Source organism: Malania oleifera, chromosome 1, assembly GCF_029873635.1.
Source record: "Malania oleifera isolate guangnan ecotype guangnan chromosome 1, ASM2987363v1, whole genome shotgun sequence".
NCBI lineage: Eukaryota > Viridiplantae > Streptophyta > Magnoliopsida > Santalales > Ximeniaceae > Malania > Malania oleifera.
This window is the reverse complement of record NC_080417.1, coordinates 85,570,864-85,586,727: the sequence shown is the minus strand read 5'-3', so window position 1 is coordinate 85,586,727 and position 15,864 is coordinate 85,570,864. Positions and strand designations below refer to the sequence as shown.

Here is a 15,864-nt window from a genome sequence, read left to right as displayed (position 1 = left end):
AATAATAAAAAATAATAATCAAACAAATACAACTATAATATAATAATACTACTTATTATTATTATAAAAACAATAACTAATTATAATTACAATAACAATAATAACTAATAATAATATTTATTAAAATTCAAATAAGAATAACAAGAACATTATAAATAACAAAAAAATCCAAAATAATAATAATAATTAAAAATAATAATAATAATAATTAATAATAACTATGATGAAAATAATATTTCTTATTGTAAAATAATAAGAAGAACAATAATAATAAAAGGGAAAAATAATAATTACTTTAAGGATAATAATTATTATTATAAAAATAAAATAGTAATAACAACAACGGAAAATAATTACACTAAAAATAATCACTATCACAATATAATAAAAAATAATAATCAAACAAAAACTACAAGAACTGATTGTAATGTGTTCCCGGGCTTTGAGAGTTGGAGATCAATCCATGCACCGAATTCACCAATTCTGTCTCTCCATTTGGTTGGAGGTAATCCGTCAAAAGAGAACCATGAGTTGTTGTTTGAATGATGAGGAGCCGATTGAGGAGGAGCCGAGGTGGCTTCCGAGGGTTCTTCCACAATAGGGACTGTGGTATCGGACTCGTCATGGAATTCTTGAGTTCTGGACGATCCTGGTTCTGTAGGAGATGCCATCATCATGTTGGTGAGATCAGTGATCTCTTAATCTGAGGATGAGGATGATGTTTCAGTTTCAGTGGAAACATCACTGTTGTCTTCAGTACGAATTTCAGGAATTGGATCAGCAAGGAAGGATGGAGATTGATCAGGTGAAACAAATGGGCTTTTGAGTTTCTGATCAACATGTTCAGGAGGCTGATGAATAGGTTCAGGTGGTAAAGGTTTTGCTGGAATTGGAGATCTGCGAGCAACAGGAGCTGCTGGAATAAAGGAATATTTTCTCAGAATTTCAGCAGTAGATTTGAAATGTTTGGAGTAATCAGGCTGTCTGTAAGATGGTGTTGGTGGTGACTGTGGAATGAAGGAATATGATGGAGAATATGGAAAGGCTTTAGGTGTGTAGGTTGGTGTCGAAGCTGGACGATATTCTCGTTCAATCTGTGATACTTCTTCTCTGAGTCTTCTGATTTCTTCTTCTTTAGCACTGAATAAGGATCCAAAGTATCCTTCAGGGATGAAATGTCTGAGTTCAGAACTAAGAACATCGATTCTTCTTTTAAGATCATCATATAATGCTTCAATTCTGGAATCAAGGTTATCAAATCGTTGATTCATTTGAGCGCCATGGTTGATGAGTCTGTCAACTTTGTTGTCAATGGCATTCAGCGTTGTGTTCTGTGTTCTAGCATTCTGGGTTTGCCAGTTCAGAACTTGTTCAGCTTGAGATGGAAGTTTCCTTGATCCGTCTGGTTGAACTTCAGAGGGTTGAATGAATGGTCTAGAGTGAAGGTTGGAATCGTATGATCTGGGTTCCAATGGTGGAAATTGTTTATCATATGGAGAAGCCATAAAACAGGGTATTGGTTGAGTTTCTGGAAGTTTAGAAACTGGGGTTTGGTAGGGTTCTGGTTCAGGTTCTTCAGGAGGAAGGAGACCTTCTTCTCGAAGAATTTCAAGGGCTCTATCGTAAATCCACAAGGGTTTTGGTTTTGGATCTGGGCGTCAGATGCCTATCCATGGGCTGGATGGGTCATCGGGTTTTCTGTTGGGAGAGAAAGGTTTGCAGGATGGTTTAGTTTCTCTTTTTTGTGTTTGGCGACATGAGCAATCTGGATCGCACATGGATGGGTCAACATCCCATATGAAGTGACCTTCAATCTTGTCCGTATAGATGGGAGATCCGTCTACTTCAACATGGGAATGTCATCCTCGAAAGTAACAGGTCTGATCATTAATGATTGGAACACCGGAGGTGTACTGGATGATACTGTATCTTTCAGGTTGAATACTGTCTTTACCGTACCATATGGAAGTCTATGGAATTTTGGATCTGAAAGATGGATAGGTGAAGATTGTTGATGAAGCTGCTCATAGTTGGAGATCCATTCAAGAGGAATGAGATCTTTCAGTTCTTCTCTAGGGATTTGACGTGGGATCTGTAGTATGGTTGGAACATCGTCTTCTCGTTCCGCAGTGATCAGGATGGTATCTTCAGACTGTCCTGGTAGAGGAAGATCAACGGCGTGATCTTGGAGTCTGTAGATCAGTTGATGATGCAGAGTAGCCATGTAGGCTGATGAGACTTGTGGAGCGCCAGTGATTTGCAGTTGAACCTTCATACAGTTCCTCAGGTTCTTGTCTCTAAGAGGAATGTTGAAGTTTGGAAAGAAAGTGAGACACACGCTACCAGCTTGGAGAGTGGTTAGCGAGGTACCGATGGCTGCATGTTCATACTGCGTATACGTCGTATTCAGCAAAGTGATCCTGGCGGTGACCGGAAGACCTTTTCTGCCATGGAGTGTCAGAAGGAGTCTGACAGCACCAAAGTGAAGATGCGTGTAGCCTTCTCGAATCCACTGGTTGATGAGATCTTGATCAAGCTCAAGATCGACATACTGTTCTTTGGTTGTGGCTGGAATAAGGCACTTGTCAAGAGCGGTTGTCTGTACAAACTCTTTGACTTGTGGTCGGTTGTGAGAAATAAGCAAAGTACGAACTTGATTAGCTAAAGACCTTTTTCTTCTAAATATATTGTAAGGATTTACAAGAGGAAGAGAGGTTTCCTGTATTTGTGCAGAGTCAGGAATGTACGAGTATTCTACTAGGTTTGTAATCTTTGAAGAAGTGGTTTTCTTGATAGTGGAGGGTAAAGAGATGGAATAAGAGAGTCGAGCAGGTGTAATTTCTGAGCTTTGTGAATGAGAATCCATGGTTAATAAATTTTCCCCTTTCAGCTATTTGCACCTCAGTACTTCTATAATCAGTTCTTGTTGAATTTACATCCAGATTTACTGGTACACTAAGAGATTGGTTCCAAAGTCTTGGTGAATTTAGACAAGTGACATTAATTCCCAGATTCCCTCCTTCGCCTTGGGAACACTCTACAGAGAATTTGTCGGTGATCCAGACATTCATGCCAATGTTGTTCGTCAAGAATATTTTGAAATGAGATGTTGCTCTTTAAAGAAGAAGGATCTTGATTTTCATTATCAAAGAATGTCTAAACGGTATTATCTTCTTGGTGGATTTCATGATGATAATCTCAGACAAGTTTATATTAATTCATTACCAGAAGATATCCAGCCAGACTTACAGAGAAAGATCGCTTCACTCTCTCGACCTCTCAAAGAAATCTCTCTTGGAGAAATTCATCAACTGGCACTCACAGCTCTTGAGAAGTTATGTGACACTCTATCAACTGTTCTCAAAGATGATCAAGCAGAACCATAAATTCACAAAGCAATGCAAAAAACCCTATTTACAGATCAAATGCAAAGAGAAGAATTGCATCTGTAGTCCCAAAAAGAAGAAGCATTTCAAAGACTACGGTTCTGACAGACTTTCAAAGAAAGATCACAGAAAGAAGAAAAGATTCAGATTCTTCAAGAAGAAGAACAGTAGAGGATATGACAAATCTCCTCGCTGTTTCATCTGCAAGAAGAAAGGACACTATGCAAAACAGTGCCCAAAGAACAGGACAAAATCTGCAAAGCTTGCTCAACAGTTACAAAATGAAGAATTAGATGCAGATGCAGAATCTATTCTTTCAGAGCAAGAAGAGATGACAGAAGATACAGTTCTTGTCCTCACTGATTCAGAAACTTCTGATTCAGACAATGATTATCAGACAGACGAATCTTTTCAGATTCAACCAGTCCAACCTGTTCTATTCTCCCAGAATCCTCAAATCAGTCCTCATGTCCAGATCCAGCTCCTTCCTGAAAAACACGGTAAACCTATTCCTGCTGTTGCATTCATTGATACAGGATCTCACAAGACCATGATCAATCCTAAAGTCTTACCTCCAGACTGTTGGTCTTCCCACACTCAGTTTTTCAGAGCAGCTAATGATCAAATCTTTACAACCTCCTTGATTTCCAAAAACAAAATTGGGATTAAACTCCTTCCTAATTGCATCATTTGGACTCAGGTAATCGGTAGTCCACTTCCTCAAAAGGATGTTCTTTTAGGATGGGATGTTTATTGTCTTTCGAAATCATTAAGGATTCTTCCCACTAGAATTAAGTACAAAAGAAAATTCAAGCCTTTTACCCAGACAAACAAGATTTATTCTCTTTCGTATTCCTGTCCAGATTTCCAGTCCATCCAAAACAAACTTCTGAAGTTATGTGCTGAAAGTCATGATCAGTTTATTCATGATCATCCACTTTGGAAAAACCCAGAGTTCTTCATCCACATTCCCTTCAAGCTTAATGAAGATGTTAGTCCAACTAAAGCTACACATCCGGGAATGTCTCCTTCAGACCTTAAGCTTGCCAGAGAAGAATGTTATTCTTTACTAAGACAAGGTCTCATTGAAACAACCAATTCCTCTTAGGCATGTCAAGCATTCTATGTTGAAAAAAGATCAGAGAAGATCAGAGGAAAAAAGAGATTGGTTATTGATTACAAGCCCTTGAACGTGTTCATCAGGGATGACAAGTTCCCTATTCCAAAAGCCAGAACACAGTTCATCCATCTTGCTGAAGCACAGATATTTTCAAAGTTCGATCTCAAAGGTGCATTTTGGCAACTTGGTATTCACCCAGATGACAGATACAAGACATCGTTCTACATACCGAATGAACAATTCCAATGGACAGTTTTACCTTTCGGTTTAAAGATCGCGCCATCACTGTTTCAAAAAGCAATGACTAGGATCTTCAATCCTATTCTGCATAGTACCTTGATATACATTGATGATATCTTACTGTTTTCAAAAAGTCATGCAGATCACCATCAGCTTCTTGAACATTTCCACCAGCTGGCATCACAGTACGGGATCATGTTATCAGAAAAGAAAAGCGTGATTGGACAAAAAGAAATTGATTTTCTGGGGATGAAAATTTCCCACGGTACTATCTGCCCAGGTCCACATCTCGCGAAACAATTATTGAAGTTTCCAGATACTAATCTTTCTGTCAAGGAAATTCAACAATTTCTTAGCATAATCAATTATATCAGAGACTTCATCCCGCACGCAAGCCATCACACCAGCTCCCTGTCACAGCTGTTGAAAAAGAAGCCTCCACCATGGGGCCCTGATCAGACAAGTGCTGTCAGACATTTGAAAAAAGCTACAAAGGATCCACCGCCTCTGACTATTCCATCTACCGGCCATCTTATCCTCCAATCAGACGCAAGTGATCATTTTTGGGGTGCATTATTACTTGAAGATAAGGACAACAGAAGAACCTACTGTGGACACGCAAGCGGAGAATTCAAAGAATCGCAGAAACATTATCACACCGTATTCAAGGAGATAATTGCGGTGAAAAATGGAATCCAAAAATTTGACTTTTATGTCAGATCAAAGCACTTCACTATTGAAATGGACAACTCATCGTTTCCGAAGATGCTTGAATTCCACAATAAGATTCTCCCTGATCCGCAGATTCTCAGATTGAAAGACTGGTTTTCCCAATATGACTTCTCCGTGAAGCATATAAAAGGCGACCATAATGTTCTCGCAGACATGCTATCTCGCCCCAGGAAAACAGCCTTCCTCATTACCAGCCACCAAGCCATACCACTGATATTCATGGCTTCGTCCTCTTCCTCACCTCCTGATATACTATACCTTAGTGCCTCTACCCATATCCATTTCCCTCCAGATATGGAACCTGACCTCACTGACCCAAAAAGAATCAAATCTAGTGCAAAAATAATAATTAGTACTATTTTAAGGACAATAATTATAACAAAAATAATAAAATATTAATAACTAATAATAATAACAATGACAATAATAATTATTACTATAAAATAACAACAACAACAATAATAATAATAATAATAATAATAATAATTATTATTATTATTATTATTATTATTATTATTATTATTTGAAGGCTAATAAATAGCATAAAAAATAAAAATAATAATAATAAATAATATTAAAACTAATAAAAATCACTATTATAAAATAAAAATAATAGTTCAAAATTAAATAATTATATATTCAAGATTTTTAATTAAAAAATGACTTATTTTTCATTCCATTATAAAAATGATTGACAAATACTAATCGTTAGAAAGAAATTGAAACCTATAATCATTAATTATTACTAAACAAGAAGCAATTCCATTCCTATTTTGATTGCATTCTTCCTGATTCCTTTCCTACTTTAATTTCCCTTGAATCCTTTGCTACTTTAATTTCATTCCGCAAACCAAATGAGGAAATATTGTAATTAGAACTTTTATATCTTCTCCTCCCACAATCCTAATGCTAGTCACCATTCTATCATACATATCCTCAATGACTTTAAAATAACTACTATACCCTTTTCTTTTCTAAGATCCATTAAATAACTTCCATATATTCTTTATCATATGCCTTTTTTTTTTTAATATCAATAAAAACCATATGCATGTCCCTCTTCTTTCTCCTAAATTTTTCTATTAAGCTTCTTAAAAGATATTATATCTCCTATTGTTGATCTCTCAAACATAAAACCAAATTAATTTTCTAAAATCCTCATTCCTAGTCTTATTCTATGTTCAATTACACTAACACATAAATATGTTATAATTACAAACTAATTCTATATAATTCCTTCTTTTTCTATTTTTCAATATTTTAAATGTTATAATAAATTTAACATCTAGATAAAAACAAATTATAAGATTGCATTTTATCCAATACTTTATAATAATTCACATTGTAATAATGATCCAATTTTAGTCATTGGACCATAAATTTAATTAAGTCATAGATAAAAAGACAAAAATATAAAAAACGAATTTATGGCACAAAATAAATAAAGATTTGTTAAATGCATAGAGTGCTTCCACCTTCCAACAATATATAAATCCAATGCAATAAGTGTATGTGTGCGTGTGTGTACTCATCTAGTATACCATATAGCTTTATGAAACAGAGACATTCAATTACCAGCTCTTAACATGTACTCGCAACCCTTTTTTTAGCATCAAACACATACTCTATAATTTCAAGTATAAAATTTACCATTGACCAAACTTCACCCAACTGACAAAAAATCAGTGGGATAGAAAAGTTAATGTAGAAAAAAAAAAATTTAATTATAAAAATGAATAAAAATAAAGTATAAAAAATTAACTATTTTTTTCAAAAAAAACAAACATATAGACATTGATGCACTTGTCTGATGGATTATATACATAAAAGATAAGATGGGTGGGTACAACGATGCTAGATCTCACCATACTGTTCATAGAATATGTTTCTTCTTCTTCTCTTCAAAAACAAAAGGTCCTGTGGGGTTGACCTCGACACATAACAGGAGGTAGCCATCTCTCCTCCTATACCCCTTCCGTCTTCTCTTAAGTTCAAACTTAAGATTTCAGTCCCAAACTCCAACCATGGAGTTTGTCGCTTGGGGCTTACACAAGATATTTCTGAGACACCCAGCCAGCAAAACAAACAAAATATTCAACATGCACCTCATAGCAAACACGCCAAGGACAAGTCAAGTTTCGATACAGATTTACCTGGACTATATATGGTAAATAATAAAAGAATCAGAGACCCTAAGGAGAGACCACTTGGACTATAGCTCCCTTTTAATCAGACACCGCGTTAACGCATTTCCACAGGCTGTTCCTGCTTTTCGCTACATTCCAAAGATTGGATTGGCTTCACATTTCTTTTCTCATATTCCATCTTCAATTCTTCCAAACGTTTGGTTACCTAAAATTTCAAGTAAATGTTAAACAAAAATTCAAAACCAACCAATGCTAAGAAATCATATTTGAAATTTAACATGAATTAAGAATTATGAGGGTATCATGTGCAGTCTATATCTAGCAAAATAGAATGTAAATGTAAAACTGGATGCTCAAACATGGGTAATCAATGACTTTTATGCTATTAGACTCGTCATGCAATGCCTAAATGTTTCTGCATCGTCTTTCATCTTGGTGCAATTGAAATTTTTGGCCAGTACAAGGTTTGTGCTTCTCTTCCGTGGAGAGTTTCTTTCCTCAAAGTTTCATATACTTCTTTGGAGAAATCTTCGCAAATGTTAGACTAACAGTTGTGCGGTGAATTTGGTTGTTGGATGCTGCTAAAGAGTCTAAGAACCAAGGGTGTATTTGCTCATTATGCTAAGGATTCTTTAAAAGAATGCAAGGGTTGGTTGATATGTAGTGAGGTTCAACATCGTGCACGGAGTCTAGTGACTGTAGAGTCAGAGCCCTTAAGGTTTTACACCCCTCGACCTTGGTCAACCATAATAAGGCTTCTTCATGCACTAAATCATTTAAAATAATAATTAACTCTTGCAAGGAAATTTTATTTAACTTCTTTCAGTGGATTTATAGTAAAATGTTGTTAATCATAGGGCAATCATTTCATATGGGAAAAAAAATAAAAAAATCTTTAAAAACTTATCCAAAGCCACCCCAAACTTGGTTTTCCTGTTGGTTTAATTTATTCTGCACCTTTTATTTATTCTGTTACCTCCACTTGCTTTCTTCCCTCATATTTTGACAGGCACCACACCCACCCTCAAGCTTTAAAAGGAAGAAATTACAACTGCTAAAACCAATCAAAATATCTCAATCAAATCCATACCATCCCATGTGATCTTTAATTTCCACTGGTTAACAAGGAATGGAAAGCAGACTTGAGAGAGAGAGAGAGAGAGAGAGAGATGACGAGTCAAGAATGCCTGGCAACTCTAGCAAGGAAGCATGGAAACCGCCAAAAAGTTGCTGTGAAATCAGCCCAAATAATTGGTACTAGACTATTCAGCCAGGGCAAGAGCAAACAAAGACCATTTATTAACATCGTTTTTGGCTTGGGGGTGTTTCACTGCACATGATTATGTATCTGCCATTCTGCTGTACAGTCTAAGGCTCAAACATCTTATTATGCTTATGCGCATCAGCACAACAATGTTGCCAAAATCATGTCTAGTTGCTGAGATCCCACGCTGGCAAATCCACAACCAGGGCTAAGTAAATTGCAGAAGAGTTAAATGGTGAGGAAACAAAACTGGAAGCACTCCAGTCATGAAATTCAAATTGTGAAAAAAGTAAATGGTGAAAGCATTTACAGTGTTGGCTGCAGGTTTGGGTGTCATAGGTTCACCAATTTAGGGGTACTTTTTTCATAGGTCACAATACATACCAGGCCAGCATTCTGAGAGGAAAGAAGAACGATCGACTATTGCTCTCTGCTGGATGACCATGCATCCTCTTCTTCCTCTCTCACTTCTACCTGCATCACCCCTAACATTTTATTGTTTCTAGACCAAATCAGATTTACCAGGTTTGTATTAGAACCATATTTTCCAGGAGGTCATAGATTCAATTTTTGTTGCCCGTGTTTATTGTCGATCTGTTAAACATTTTCATATTCCCCATAATGGGAGTAATTCATTATTGGTTTATATCTCCATGTGTACACATGTGGAGTCGTCTTAAGGCTTGACATACATTATTGACCAACAACCTAAAGCTTACCCCTTCAGGGGGAATGGTGACTTGACAAGTTGACGTGTTAACAGGGCAATAAGCTTCTCCAAGCTAGTCAATCTGATTTTGCGTATTCTCTTTTCTTTCCACCTAAACCTCCCTACTTCTTCCCCATAGGGGGGAATTTGGTTGGCAACACAAAAATATTCCTATAAACGACATTTCCAAGAATCTCATTCACGAATTGGGATTTCTGCCATATATATATATATATATATATCGTTTTTCATTGTTAGATTCCTAGAAATGTACACATAATTTCCACATCAATGTTTAGTTCAACAGGTGAATAGGCATTTCAAGAAGATAACTACTATACACTTGACATTTATATAAATAATATATAAAGAATAATTAGATCTTCAACACAAAACCTACTTAGAATACATACTCTATTAAATCTGACTTAAAATTTTCAACATCATAAAGTTAAAAAAATAAACAATTAAATAATCCAATTAACTGAAATAATTGAGGGCAGTACGGTTTCTAAATATTAATCATTATATTATATTTTATAACACAATAATAATAAAAATACTTTCATTTTATTAATAATTATTATTTTAAATATAATAGTAACCTGCAATAATACTATATTATAGGGGCATTGATATCACAAAAAATTGTGTGGGTAGTCTGGTCCCAAAAGTAGAATTCCCATAGGAATAGATTCCCATGAAAATTACCAACGAAGCAGGGTGAGAATGGGATGCCTGCCCATGTTTTCTTGGAATCTTTCATTCCTAGGATCAGCCATCTAAGATGCTGGTGCCCAAATTAGGGCTGTGTAAATTTTGTTTTGAACCGAAACAACCAACCAAACCAAACTGTTTCAGATCATTCGTTTCAGTTTTGAAATGTTATTGGTTCGGTTCAATTCCAAATTTAGAACCAAAAAAAAAAAAATCAGTCCTGTTTCCAGTTTTGCAGCCCATTTTCAGTACTGGTCAAAAACTGAAATTTCCATTCACTAACATGTGGCCAAGCCCAGCGGGCAGGAAGAGGCCAAGAGCAGCCCAAGCGCCCAATGAAACCCAATAGGAATAGGTCAATACTGCAATACGTATTAACCCAAACCCAATAACCCCAAATCCCCGTCCCTTTCAGCTTCTAAGTTCTGGATTCTATAGGAAATTAGGATTACCCACTTGCCCCAATTCCCCCTGGCCCCTGCCAAAAATCCTATGACTACACTACATAAGTGAATCTGTGATTTGTGAATCTTTGAACGAAATCCACCAGCCATCGTTGCACAATTCGTCATCTTTGACCTTCAGCCTTCTGTCTTTGGTCTTCCTCATCTTCGCCACTCGGCCTTCCGACCTTGCCATGACAGCGAACAGCCCATCACAACTTGCAGGCCTACCTCATCTTCACCACTCAATGCCTCAGCTTTCTGGCTTTGCCGTGACAACCCATTGCAACTTGCAGACCATTTTCCTCATCTTTGGTCTTCCTCAGTTGTCGCAGCCTTGCAGGTTTTTTTCTTGTTCTGTCGTTCACATTATTTTTACCTGCTCAGATTGTATAGTAAAATAAATATTAAAAGTTATTGCATTATATTCGCACTGTAAAATGCATGATTGCACAGCCAGCCCATACTGGTAGTGATCATTTTTTTCAATAGGTTCGGTTTAATCAGTTTGCAGAAGGAAGTTTGGGTTTCTGTGGAAAGCTCGGCTTTAGCAAGGTTCAGTTGTAAATCAGTCAGTTTGATTTTCACCATGTTCAGACTGAACTGAACATTTCCGCTTGTTTCAGTTTTGACTGCCCACTGCACAGAAAGATTTCAGTTTTCCACTTTCCACCTTCGAACCAACCAAACCAACCATTTGCACAGTCCTAGACCAAACAATCATGAGCATCACATTTCCAAGAATGTTGAAAGGTGCCACGGACCAAACATTCCCTTTAAAATTAGAAATTCCTTTTGTGGTTTGAGAGTTGGTTAGGGTTTCTGACTCTTTTCTGGTCAGTCATATGCATGTCTTGTGAGTGCTCATGACCTGCCTCTAATGCGAGGACAATTATTCTGTGAACAGCATGTGATTGTTAGATCCTGCATCAGCTGTTTGGATGTCTCCAATTATTTGTGAGAGTGGTTGGTCTTGCAAAGCAATAGTCCCTGTTACATTTCATTGTTGCCAGCAGATTTCAATGTGGTGAGCAACCCAGGTTTATCTAAAGTTTCTAGTTTGTGTGCGCTCTGAAGGGACTATGTGCTTAAGCATTCCCCCTCATGCATCTGTTACCATTACCAGTTGTGATTGCATTGTAGATTCTGATTAATTCTGCATTCTCCACCTTACCTGCCCCCCCCCCCCCCCAACCCACAAATATTTGCACTCTTTTTATCTTCCCGGTTTGCTGTGGGCCCTTGAGAGTGGTTCTCATGTCCTCTTCTGACAGTGCAAAGTGATAATGTAAATGTACAAGTTACGTTATGGTGTTTTTCTATCCTTGTGGAAGAAAAAAAAAAAAACCATAAACGAAAATCAAAAACCAAAATTAAAAACTGAAAACCGAAAGCCAACGAACTGGTTAATAATTCTAAAGCTCGAACAAATTAAAAACTTGATTGAGCAAATGCTCATTTATCTCCTTGAATCAAACAACAGTTAAAAAATATGATTAAAATAATAAAAATACAAATTAATACAAATTAGAAATATTAAAATAAAAATACAACTTATTGTGATTATTTTATTAATTATTATATTTCACATTTCACTTTTTAGTGCTACAAGAACAATCTTATTGTACATGACAATTGAAAAATAATAAAAATATGTTTTAAATGACTTACTATTTTTTCATCAAGTTCTTTAGAAATTTTATGGATATTTTTATTTTATTTACATTTTAATTCACATGGTCATTTTATTTCTATTTTTTAAAAAAAAAAAAAAATTTATGCACAAAATGAAAATTTTGGTCCACAATTTAATTCTGGATATTAAAGTACCATGGCAATATGTCACCAAAATAATTGAAAACCATAAAATCTGATTTTCAATTCTTTTAGAAAACATACTAGCAACATATACAAACCCGTTGTCATAATCTGTTCCTTCCCTGTGCAAAAACAAAAACAGAAAATAGAAATGATACAAAACAGCCCCCAAGTCCCAAGTAAACTGGTTCCTCAAAATATTTGTTATGGTGGCAGATAGTAAATTGAGCACATGGTCCAATCTCCACCATCCTCTGAAACAAAAGTTTATAAGGAATGGATAAAGGAAAATGATACAAATTATACAATCCTTTAATAGGCATTGAGGAACTGTATGGAGCCAAGAGTGACAGCCAATGTGATATTCCACAGGACTACCAAGTCTATTTGAAATGATCTTAGCAAGAGTTGCTCACAAGTCACGAGATAAGAAACAAGCTTGCATTTTTTCTTTTCTAACAAAAGAGGAGATTTTGTTGATGATGAGTAGAATTCACACAATGAAGAAAAAAAACTTCTCCAGTCAAAATTCTGGAATAATCCAGAAAAAATAAACTAATCAAACAAAAAATTGGAAAAAAAAAATTAATAATAATAATAATAATATTCAGTGCAAAAGATTCCTCCATTCTTGCTGAACCTCCAAAAAACTAACTCCCTTAAAGCAACCAAGACTAACACACCATAAAGCTGCCAATTCAATTTTCTACCTGAAAAAATCTGTGCATTACGCTCCAAAACCATAATACCCACAACACTGCAAAAATACCGCATTTCCAAAGTGTAACCCTCTCCTTCCTTCTACCGAACACCTCAAAAGAAATAGCCTTCCTCCACCGATGCCAAGCAGACCCAAGATTCTCCCATCACGCCAAATAATTTATTCCTGATTCTCCAAGCATGTAATAACAGTGTAAAAATAGGTGAGGCGCCACTCCAGAATTCAAATAGAATATAGCACGCAAACATCTGGAGAAGGCCTTCAAAGGTCTCCTGATCTGCAACAGATTATTGGTGTTGATTTGATAAGCACAATCAACCATATGAAAGCCTTAATTTTGGGGGGAGCTTTGGGCTTTCAAATAAATGAACATAAGGAAAACAAGAATTGAAATGGATCAAAACTCAAAAAAGGATTTACAAGAATACACCCCAAAATGATCCAAAACCCAAGAGCAAGTATCCCTAGCTGAAACAACAAGGATTAAAATTCCAATGTCGTTAAGAGATCTTCTTAAATGAAAGTTCCAAGAAACCATAGGGCTGCCCGAGTCAACCACAACGAAGGAAATCATACTATCTTTCCCTGAGCTCAAACGAAAGGGATAAGGAAAAGATGTGGCTAGAATATCATTCCCCAGCCATGGATCTTTCCAAAATAGAACCCGAGAACCCATCCCCACCACAAAGTTAATGTGATGCGTAAACAACGGATAAATTTGAGAAATAGATTTCCATGGGCTCTCCAATGAACAATGCAATCTAACATTGGTACCCCACCCATTCTCACCCTAACCATAGTTACTTCTAATCACACTATGCCAAAGGGAGTGATCTTCTAGGGGAAAATACCATAACTACTTAGCTAAAAGGGCGATGTTTTTAGACACCAAATTTCTAAGGCCCAACCTCTTTCTCCAATTTAGACCTACAAAACTCATCCCACCTTACTACATGATCCCTAAAACTCCCCGACTCCATACCACAAAAAATCCCTCATGATTTTCTCATTCTTAGAAATCCCCACTAGAATCCTAAAACAAACAAGTAATTTAATGGGATACTAGATAAGTAGGCCTAAATAAGGGTGATTCGGACCCCTAAGGGGAAAAATGACCCTTCCAACCGTCAAGCCTCTTAGAAACTCTCTCCAATATAGGATACCAAAACTCCTCACATCTAGGATGTCCCCCAAAGGGACCCTTAAATAAGATGAAGGCCACTCAAAAATACCACACCCACAATAGAAGACCACTCCCAAACTCGATAAATAGGCACGTTAATACTTGCTAACCCACTTTTCCCTCTATTTATTTTAAGCCCTGAAATTCTCTCAAAGACTTTGAGGATACCTAGAACACAACTAAAAGATGGGTTGTGATACTCTAAAAAAGGAAAATTGTATCATCTGCAAATTTAAGATGAGAGACCACCACTCCCTTTCTCCTCACTTCCAACTCTTTCACCATCCCCCTATCCACAGCCCTATCTACCATTCTACTCAACACATCAGCTACTAAAACAAACTGAAAAGGGGTGAGTGGATCACCCTATTTTAATGCCTCTTGAAGCCCTAAACTAGGACTTAGGTTCCCTATTCACTACTAATAAGAACCAAACTTAGACAAACAACCACCTGCGCCGACACTCACCAAAACCCTTTTTCACAAAGATTTTATCCAAAAAACTTCAACTAATTTTATTATAGGCCTTCTCAAAATCCAATTTAAAAATGAAACCCTCTTCTTCCTCTTATGAATATCCTCCACCACCTTATTAGCCACTAAAATAGCATCCACTATTTGTCTACCCCACCCCCCTGGTTATTAAAATCGCGATCTGGATCATAGAATCATACAATTCTACGATCCAAATTCACTCAATGATCCAAGTTGCAAAAAAAATTGGAATCAAGTAGAATCATCGTATAATCATAAAAGAATCAGAATCATAGATCGCAAGTAGACTTGTATCAATCCTACTTGGTTACTTGGATTAGTTTTTTTTTTTTTTTTTCCTCTGAGGGCTTTAATAATAAGGCCCAATACACATTATGTTGGCCCAAAGGCCCCAAAAGATTTACATTCGGGGCCTAAAGTCTTCAAAATTTGAGGCTAAATAGCTCCTAGTCTCCCTTTGATGAACAGATTTTTGGACCACTCCATCAACTCCGTCTCAGTATTTTGTTTGTTCAAAAGCATGAACAATAACTTTCCATGGATTTTCATAGGGGTTTATGGCCCAGGTGGACCCCCTAGGTCTCTTTTTTGGAATGAGCTCATAGAGATAGGATTTAGGAGTAGATGGGGTGCTCCTTCGATTATTGGAGGCATATCACACATGAAAAGGTGGCAGTAGCCTTAAGACCAATAGCATAAGAGAATTCTTTGGCTTTATCAATGTGAATGTCCTTATTGACCTCCCTCCTAATGGAGTGCCCTAATTTCAGTTGAGTTGAACTTCATTTTCCTCACATGATTAACAGTCTACTTCCTAGGCCTATCTCAGATCGTTTTCCCCATCTACTTTGACACCCCAGGGATTCGCACGGCGCCCCCGGGGGGGGTT

General features: G+C 36.6%; 1 protein-coding gene across 10 annotated transcripts in view; it reads right to left on the bottom strand.

The window, feature by feature from the left end:
* Positions 1 to 7,190: 7,190 nt before the first annotated feature.
* Positions 7,191 to 15,864, bottom strand: part of LOC131160291 (uncharacterized) — a 53,924-nt gene continuing 45,250 nt past the window's right edge. For 6 of the 10 annotated variants that reach the window (XM_058115778.1, XM_058115837.1, XM_058115845.1 and 3 more), the window contains one exon: positions 7,191 to 7,830. In XM_058115778.1, coding sequence (XP_057971761.1) covers positions 7,720 to 7,830 — 111 coding nt within the window. In that variant the 3' untranslated portion in view covers positions 7,191 to 7,719. The remainder of the gene's footprint in view (positions 7,831 to 15,864) is intronic. The other 4 variants (XR_009137982.1, XR_009137984.1, XR_009137985.1 and 1 more) reach the window with 1 other exon arrangement.